This window comes from Ahaetulla prasina, chromosome 1, assembly GCF_028640845.1.
Source record: "Ahaetulla prasina isolate Xishuangbanna chromosome 1, ASM2864084v1, whole genome shotgun sequence".
NCBI lineage: Eukaryota > Metazoa > Chordata > Lepidosauria > Squamata > Colubridae > Ahaetulla > Ahaetulla prasina.
Window position 1 is genome coordinate 86,396,454 of NC_080539.1, and position 8,793 is coordinate 86,405,246.

General features: G+C 37.5%; 2 protein-coding genes across 5 annotated transcripts in view; one reads left to right on the forward strand and one right to left on the reverse strand.

The window, feature by feature from the left end:
• The window catches only part of ERMARD (ER membrane associated RNA degradation), a 40,468-nt gene that overhangs the window by 28,418 nt on the left and 3,257 nt on the right, over positions 1-8,793 (reverse strand). The window contains exons 2-3 of one of the 3 annotated variants that reach the window (XM_058167309.1): positions 8,620-8,680; positions 1,368-1,526 (exon numbers count right to left, since the gene is read on the reverse strand). The exons of 1 other annotated variant lie outside the window; for it this stretch is intronic. The gene's annotated coding sequence lies outside the window, so the exon portion shown is untranslated. Of the gene's footprint in view, positions 1-1,367; positions 1,623-8,619; positions 8,681-8,793 lie in introns of those variants that run through there. One more of the 3 variants, XR_009153259.1, reaches the window with a different exon arrangement.
• DYNLT2 (dynein light chain Tctex-type 2) lies at positions 1,518-8,595 on the forward strand. 2 transcript variants are annotated; one of them, XM_058167377.1, is made up of 4 exons: positions 1,518-1,645; positions 3,442-3,651; positions 5,650-5,808; positions 7,016-8,595. In XM_058167377.1, exons 1-4 carry the CDS (start codon positions 1,547-1,549, stop codon positions 7,124-7,126), a joined length of 579 nt encoding a protein of 192 aa, XP_058023360.1. In that variant the 5' UTR covers positions 1,518-1,546; the 3' UTR covers positions 7,127-8,595. The 2 variants fall into 2 exon arrangements, with proteins under 2 accessions (XP_058023360.1, XP_058023368.1); XM_058167385.1 differs by having other exon boundaries at positions 5,653-5,808.

Here is an 8,793-nt window from a genome sequence, read left to right on the forward strand (position 1 = left end):
CACTTTTGTATCTCTGTTAGTAGTAAAATTTTCTAACCACCCACCGATTCCACAGTAATGGTGTATCGTCGTCTCTGCATGCCTCTCGCGCATCATGGATTGGGTTTGGGGGGGCACCGGCTACTAGGTCAGCTTGTCTGTTACAGCTGGGTGGTATGGGGGGAGATGCGTGAGGCTCTTTTGTTTGCGGTCGCACTATAGCGCCATTTAGTTTCACTTACAAACGTGAACTAAACTTATGCGCGAACGATACAAAGAATATATTTTCAGAAATTTAAATTGTCATGAGGAATTTTATGAAAATCTAATGAAAATGTTTTTAAATAATGCTATGAAAATTTTTTAAAAAGTCAATTAAATTAAAAAAAAGGAAAGTGCTTCAGTATCGGACAAAACTCCTACCTGGGGTTGACTACCATTGGTCCAGAGGATCTCTGAAGAACCTTTTAATTACATTTTTTTAAAATAAATCCACCTTTCCTGCAGCTTCATTGTTCTCCTGTGTTGGTTTTGCTGTTTATATTTTTAGGGGAGGTGTGTACATTAAGATTACAACGAAGGAAGGTATGATGGCAAAAAGAATACCCTATCCCACCAGACTTGAAATCCTAGGCTTAGAAAACTTGGAACTCCGTCGCCTTCGACAAGACCTAAGCTTAACTCACAGAATCATCTATTGTAATGTCCTTCCGGTTAAAGACTACTTCAGCTTTAATTGCAATAATACTAGAGCAACTAATAGATTTAAACTTAATGTCAACCGCTTTAATCTAGATTGCAGAAAATATGACTTCTGTAACAGAATCATCAGTGCTTGGAACACTTTACCTGACTCTGTGGTCTCTTCCCATAATCCTAAAAGCTTTATCCAAAAACTTTCTACTATTGACCTCACCCCATTCCTAAGAGGACCATAAGGGGCGTGCATAAGCGCACAAACGTGCCTACCGTTCCTGTCCTATTGTTTTTCTTTTCTTCTTTCTATATTTACCCATATATGTTTATATACTATATAATCTTTTGTATGATTCCTACATATATTGTTGTGACAAAATAAAGAAAATAAAATAAAAATAAAATAAAACCTTGCCTTAAACTGCTTAACCTGGCGTTTAGCAAAAGGAAATAGCAAGCCAGGCAACAACAGCAAAATATCGACCTGCACCGATATGAGGCGCTCTTGCTCCTAGAGCCGCAATTAATTTTTTTTTTATTTTATTTATTTTGTCACAACATCATACAAAAAGATTATATAGTATATACACATATAAACATATATTTGTATAATTGTACTACAATTCACAGGATCCTCCAACTCCTGTTAGGCGACCGACCAGATTGTGGGGAGGCTGATCCGCCGCATTTACCTCTTGCTCGGTTCTGGTTCTTGGGTTGCTTAGCTCGTGCTTACTGACGTCATGTGTAGAGACCAGCCTCGCGCCTCTGAAAGGCTCCTTCTAACGGGTCCGTGTGTGTGTGCGGACGGTTGCTGCGCCGGTGTATCACCGTCCGCCCCAAGCAGTTGCCTAAAAGGGAGGAGTTCCCAATGGATAAAGCCAAAAAAAAGCTGGCCGTCACTCCTTCCCACGCCGCGCAGCCATGGGGAAGAAAACACAGCGCTTTAGACAGAGATCAGCTCGGTCGGGTAAGACGAGGCGGAGCGGCACATCTGCGCGTGCGCGGAGCGACATTGGGGGACGGACTTCGGGTTAGCGCAGGCGTGTCCAACCTTGGCAACTTTAAGACTTGTGGACTTCAACTCCCAGAGTTCCCCAGCCAGCTTTGCTGACCTTTGGGAGCTTTGCTGGCTGAGGAATTCTTGGGAGTTGAAGTCCACAAGTCTTAAAGTTGGCAAGGTTGGACACCCCTGGGTTAGAGGCTTTCCACCGAGTGGGCGGGGCCGAACGGCAGGGAAACTCATTGCACCCGTTTTGTTGGGATGGTGCGTTTTGGAAAGCCAGAGCCTTTTTTTCCCCTCAGTTAAAACGCTGTGTAGATATGGGCTCGGTCCAAAGTTGTGTTAAGCTACACGAGGAGTGCTTGCTGTTAACAACACTAAAGTTGTCTTACCAGTTTTTCCTCAACCTTGATAGTTTTAACACGTGTGGGCTTCAACACTTAAGTCAGCATGCTGTAGAGTTGTCCTCTTAAAAGTTGCCAAGGTTGAGAAATGTTGGTTTATGTAAAGCATGTTGCAGATCTAAGAAGACCCTGTTCAGGAGGGTTAATTTTGGTTTCTACTATATTCTTATGTACTGTAAAGAAGTACAATTTTATTGCTTGTAATAAATGTATGCCATTCTAGCTTCTCTATAGGTGTATTATCTTTCCTTCTCTTTATTACCTAGCACACTAACAAAATTCAAATTGGAATGTTTCTGTTTAACAAATTCTTCAAGTACCCTGTGCACGAATCACATAATAGAAACCTGTATTTGACTTTTCCCTTGGAGAAAACCCTATCTGAGTCTTTGGTCAAGTATGCTGTTCTACTTTATAAGGAATCCTTCATCCACTGCAAGTTGAGCAGACAAGAGACAGTCATTTACCAGGATTACATTTCAGTCTTTTGTTTAAATATTTTTTTTAAAAAAATTGACAACTTGAATAGAATAGAATAGAATAGAATTTTTATTGGCCAAGTGTGATTGGACACACAAGGATATTAAAGGTGATAAAGATTAAGCATCTTAAAGTTTGAAAAACACTGGTTTAAATGAACATATAAAATATAATGAATTAGATAAAGCACTTTACTTGGAAAGTATTCACAGGATTGCTACTTTTGATGCGCCAAAAATAAAAGACAAAATGATTTCTACTCTGACTCTGTAAATTCTGTTGAATATCTTCGTCTTTGGGAGAGGCAATGTTTGTGCAAACTTTTGGGGACTATATAAAGTGCTGACTGAAATTTGTTCAGAAAAGCAACTGCAAGATCAAGAGGATATCAATATGGTTTAAAGGCAATGTTTATGTCCCAAATGGAAGTTTTGATGAAACAATAATGTGTAGAAAATATAGTAATTTTGTTTTCCCTCATAAAACAATAACTTTGCGGTTCCATGTTAAGCAAAATGGAATACATAGAATGCAGAACTAATTTATATGGCTGCAAATCAGAATATTCCGTTGCATTCAATTAAAGAGCCACTTTGATATAGTAATGCTGGCTTACAAACCAGGATACTGTGAATTTTAGTCCTGCCTTGGACATGAAAACCTGGCTAGGTGACTTCGGACCAGTCACTCTCTGTCCAACCAACCTCACAGGGTTGTTGTTGTGGGGAAAAGGAAGAAATATTGGTATTTTAACCATGTTGAATTGTATATGAAAAAAAGGGGCAGGATGAAAAAAAAAAGCTAAGCTTATGTTTTAAGTTTTGTCATTTTAATTTTGCGAGTGAAATAAAAATGTCTTTATGTATTGGGTTTTTTTAGCTTTCACAGTCAGGAAAACACAGAGTTTCAAGCTATGACATACAAGGTATGGACCCAGATGATGAATCCATTACAGATTTTACAAAAAATGAGCTCTTAGTATTCAAGACTAGCTTTGCAAGACCGAAATATGCTAACACTTACAGGATGGAACCTTATAGAAAATGTCAGTCTCATATAGTAAGGAAGAGAGCTGAAGATATTCTAAAGGTAAAATATTTTCTAATAAGAATTAGGTTCTAAACCATAAATTATATTACTTAACATACTTTGTGATATCACCTATTAACAGCATAACTCATTTAAAATGTAGTTTATGGCAAATAACTTATTAAACTACAGGTAGTCCTTGAGTTATGACCACAATTGAGCCCAAAATTTATGTTGCTAAGTGAAACATTTGTTAAATGAGATTTACCCCATTTTATGTATTTTCCTGCCGCAGCTGTTAAGTGAATAATTGCATTTGTTAGGTTAGTAACTTGGTTGTTAAGTGAATCTGGCTTCTCCATTGACTTTGCTTGTCAGGTCACAAAAGTTGATCATGTAAACTCAGGACACTACAACCCTCATAAAGATGAACTAGTTGCCAGGCATCTGAATTTTGATCATGTGACCATGGGGATTTTACAACAGTCGTGTGAAAAATAGTCATGTCCCTTTTTTCAATGCGTTGTAACTTTGAATAGTCACTAAATGAACTGTTGTAAATAGAGGACTACCTGTAAATGGAGCCTATTCATCATCCTCATACACTTCAGTCCCATTTATGCTGGAAGGATATGAAAGGATCCTTATGAAAGGATTAGCCACTGATATCACTGTTGCCTGGGGGATGCCCATGGGGGCTCCTTTCATGTTCCCGTTGAGCTGGAGCGAATGAGGGCAGCTACCCGCAGCAGCACTTGGGCCTCGAATGCAGGCTTGCTAACCTTCAACCAGAGTTTTAACCCTTTGAGCCACTGTGTTCCATGTTATCAAACAGTAATAGAAATATCAGCATTATTGGAGAAGTGTGTGTGTATAATTAACTGATTTTAATTAAAAGTATTGAAATTCCCATGAGTTCATTTGCAAGTGCCCAAATTGGCACTTCTGCCTTGGCCACTAATAGCCTGTAATGGAGGCTCTTTCCTGGCTGCCTTGAGTGTTTTCTAGAAGACAAGTGACTGATGACTGAAGCATTCCTTGCAGGGTGAGTTGGGAAGTGTTGACATCCTACTTTCATCATCATCCTCATTTTTAATGACCCCATCATCCCTTGCAGGGTAGAGTCTGGGCAACTGAATGGAGCTAGCAGAATGTTTGGATGGCCGGTTGCCCTTCCTGTCGCCAATGCAGAGTTTTGTTCAGCAGACATGTGTACCCAGAGAGAGAGAAATATCTGCCTCTATCTAGGATTGAACTCACAGCCTCCTGATTGTGAGGCGAGAGCTCCACCTCTAGGCCACTGCACCACTCTGTTGACATCCTACTTTGTCCTATGCAAATTATTTTTGTCCATGTAAGGAGCATTAGTTCTTTCTCTGTGCTGAACTTTCTTGTGTAAGAAGAAACAAGAAGTAAAAAGTATTGCACATCAGTGATGGGCTTTTGAAAGGGAAAGGGCCTTCCTTCGCTAAGATCTACCACCTGACATAATTTAGTTGTTAACTTTTGGTAACAAGTATGGGCAATTCCAGCCTCTATGGACAAATCAGAGATCTTGCAATTGAATTCTGAACATTTCTCACAAATTAGTTCCCAATTCCTTGGGGAATATAATCTCTAAAATTAAAGTGATCTAAAACTAAATTAATAATAAGCACCAATATATTCTAACATCCTGTGAAGTTATATTTAACTTGTCAAATAAAATGGTTCCTAAAATGGGCTTATTTTTAATAAGTTGCAATAGTGCTCTACTGCAGTCAAAAAAGCAGTTTGATGTTTTGTTTTTTTAAATCAGAGGGATAGTGAATAGCCTATTTAAAACTGAAGTTCCATGAAGCAAACCTTCAAACTAAGTACAGTCCTATTATATAGATTTGGTTAAAAATACTTAGTTACAAACCCTATTGAATACTATAATTACTGAAAAACAATATACCTACAGGATGTATCAAATATAGAATAGCTTTAGTTTAAATGTTAAATGAATGCTGTATGGACCATTTATAGAAAAGCATATTATTACAATTATTGGCAATTTTGTTTGATCCTTAATAGCAGAAACTTCAAGATTTCAAATATATTGGAATCAATGGTGCCCCCACTTGTACAGCTATCTCAGAAGATATATTAGCAGGTGTCAAGGAACTGGGGTTTGATCGTTACAAGTATATAGTTCAGCTATTTCTTGTGGAAAAGACTGGTCAGTCAATACATGTAAGTACATAAACTACCCTATTCTGTTCTCTGAAAAATGCCCACATTTGTCTGTTGCAATTGTGCAGAATATTACTTTTGAAATGGGACCCTATCAGATTACTAATACAGGTATATTTTTTTGTTTTGATGCATATGCACCAAGACAAATTCCTTGTGTGTCCAATCACACTTAGTCAATAAAAAAATTCTATTCTATTCTATTCTATTCTATTCTATTCTATTCTATTCTATTCTATTCAACTGGAATGAACTACCTTGTTAAATCATACTCAAGGCCTTATGTTCCAGCATTTTCAAGAACAGTCAGCAAGTAAGTAATGGCCATCATAGCTGAAATATTTTTTTTCATTGGGTTCAAATTCATGTGCAGAAAATTAGCTCTGGTTGAAATCGGTAAGATGTAATAAATTGTTTTGCACATATTATCACTAACTAGATCAACTGTATTCACTTGATGAAATAAAACACTTTATTTACCTACGTTAGTATGATTAAAGTTGTTGGAACTTTACCGATTACTTCTTGGTGTTCCATCAGGTGTGACAGAAAAGGCATGTTATGGAGGTCATGGTAAAAAGTATTAGATATACAGGGAATTTGCGCTAACTTTGCTTTCTATATAATGCTAAATTTAATTTTCTTTATATCTCTTGTTTAATTATGAGATTGGATTTTAATTCGAGTCTTTTTTTATATTTTAGGCTATGTTCATGAAGATACACTTTTTAAAAAATAATCTGGTGAATTCTAATACTAGTTTGGTACCTCTCCAATGTCTTATAGACATTTTATCTAGAATTTTTTATTTGTAGCAGACGACCGCATTGCATTTTCTTTTAGATTTTTTTCTTAATTTACGATTATTTTGCCATATTGTAAACTGGGCAATGCTATTACCTTTTTCCATATAAGTTTGCTCTTATATTAGAAGTTTTTTTTAACATTTTTATTAAATCAAGTTTGATTAGTCATCATGCCATTATGTTATATATTATGTGCTGACATTGTAGAAGTTACTTCAATTTATGTAGTTTAACTTTAATTTCTGGCAATTTGTAGATAATTCTGTTAAACTGAACAGACAATACTAATCCAACAGTCCCAACATAAGATATTGTTGCAATAGATTTCTTATGTGATTATGAATTATAATTTTAAAACATATGTTAGCTAATTTGTTGCTACTTTCTTTTTCCCCCCCCAGATTGCCAGCAGATGGGTCTGGGATGTTGCAAGAGATACTTGGGTTCAAGCTCAATATGAAGCTGAGAACTATGTTATGGTGGCTTTAGTAGTTGCTTCCTATTTTGAGTAATTAATAAATAATTAATTTATTAATAGAGATTTATATAGTTGCCTACTCACTCAACAGTGACTCTAGATGGCTTACAAACAGTAACAAAGAAACAGTGTAGCAACATACTGAGATTTTCTTGTTCTATTTGCTCAAATAAATGTATTTGCTTTTTTTCAACTACACTACCACTATGACATTTTTTGTGCAAAACATTTATGACATACTCCTTGCTGCCTATTGAGTGGGCATGCCTGTTACTGTCTACAGATAGTCCTTGGTTAAAGATAACTCGTTCAGTGACTGTTCAATGTTATGATGGTGCTGGAACAGTGTCAATTACAACTAGTCTTGAAGTTCTTGGTTGTCCAGCATCCCTATGGTCACATGATTGCAATCTTTTCAATCCTTCAGTATCTAGCAGTTATGTAATCACAATTAGTGACCTTCCCTGCCAACTGAGCCCAGTTTAGGATTTTATACATATCCGTATATGATTAAAATGCTTATATCTGTTTGATAATTTGTAATCTTCAATTTGAGGCGAAACAGTGCATCATAGACCAACAGGTTTTGGATCAAAAGGGCTAACTTACAGAATGCATCCAAAATCCAGAACCCATTGGTCCATGGGATTGAAAATTGTTAATCGTTGTCACTTCAACACCACATCTGACTACACTTTGCAGAAACCCATAGGTTGCTTGATACAAATCAGCTGGTGGCAAGACCCAACAGACAAGTATTTTGGAATAAAGGCTGAAATTTGAAATCTCTTAATAGCAGTGGCTGATTTGGGGAAGAAACTAGGGAATAATTCAGATGTCTACTGGCAAGGTAGAGCTGATTGGGAGGCACTGATGGTTCCTTCCTGGAGGGAGGGGGCCCTTGGGGGCAAACAAGAATGGGGAGGAGGAGTGCAGTTTTCCCCATGGTTCACCACTCTGTTCCATCCATCTGCCTCCTCCCCAAAGTGGCAGGGAGTTCCTTGGATCATCTGAGGTGGAGGAGGACGACACAACTTCAGTGGCTCTCCTGAGGATGGTGAAAGGAGAGGAAATGGTACAAGTCTACTTTATATCCGGAAAGAAAAATGACTCCGTGGGTCATATCTAGTTTGGACTTTAAAAATCTACGTGACCACTGGATGGCAGAAAAAGTTTCTATATTTCCCATCATCTTGCAATGATTTGGATACTTGCAGCCCAGATAGGGTAGTAATATTTTATGTAACACTTACTGCATTTGTTAGACATGTGATATTTGGTATCTTGCCTTTCTTCCAGGCTTGCTGCTTGGGTTTTTCTCCCAATCACCATGGCTGACTGATTAAGGCTTCAAAACATTTGCACCCACATAATTGCAATAGTATCTACTTTTGTTTTATGAGTGGGCTTAACTGAGTCTCACAGTTTGATTCAATGTCTTGCCTCCACACACATATATACTTCAGCAAACATCTGGGAGGACATAGAACAAATAAAAACCAGGAAACTCTTGAGTTCTAGTCTCACCTCAGCAAAAAAGCCAGCTGGGCAACTTTGGGCCAGTCACCTCTCTCTCAGCCTACCTCACCTCACAGGGTTGTCGTTGTGGAGAAAATAGAAGGAAAGGAAGTATATTATAATGATCGCAGCCTTGAGTTATTAATAAAAAGTAATAGGCAAGATAAAACAACCTTTTTTTAA

Excerpts from the sequence above, each read along its gene's own strand:
- DYNLT2 (XM_058167377.1), top strand. The coding sequence starts at position 1,547 with ATGGATAAAGCCAAAAAAAAGCTGGCCGTCACTCCTTCCCACGCCGCG. Across the intron at positions 1,646-3,441 it reads ACAGAGATCAGCTCGGTCGG|CTTTCACAGTCAGGAAAACA; the intron begins GTAAGACGAGGC and ends GGGTTTTTTTAG. Across the intron at positions 5,809-7,015 it reads AGACTGGTCAGTCAATACAT|ATTGCCAGCAGATGGGTCTG; the intron begins GTAAGTACATAA and ends TTCCCCCCCCAG.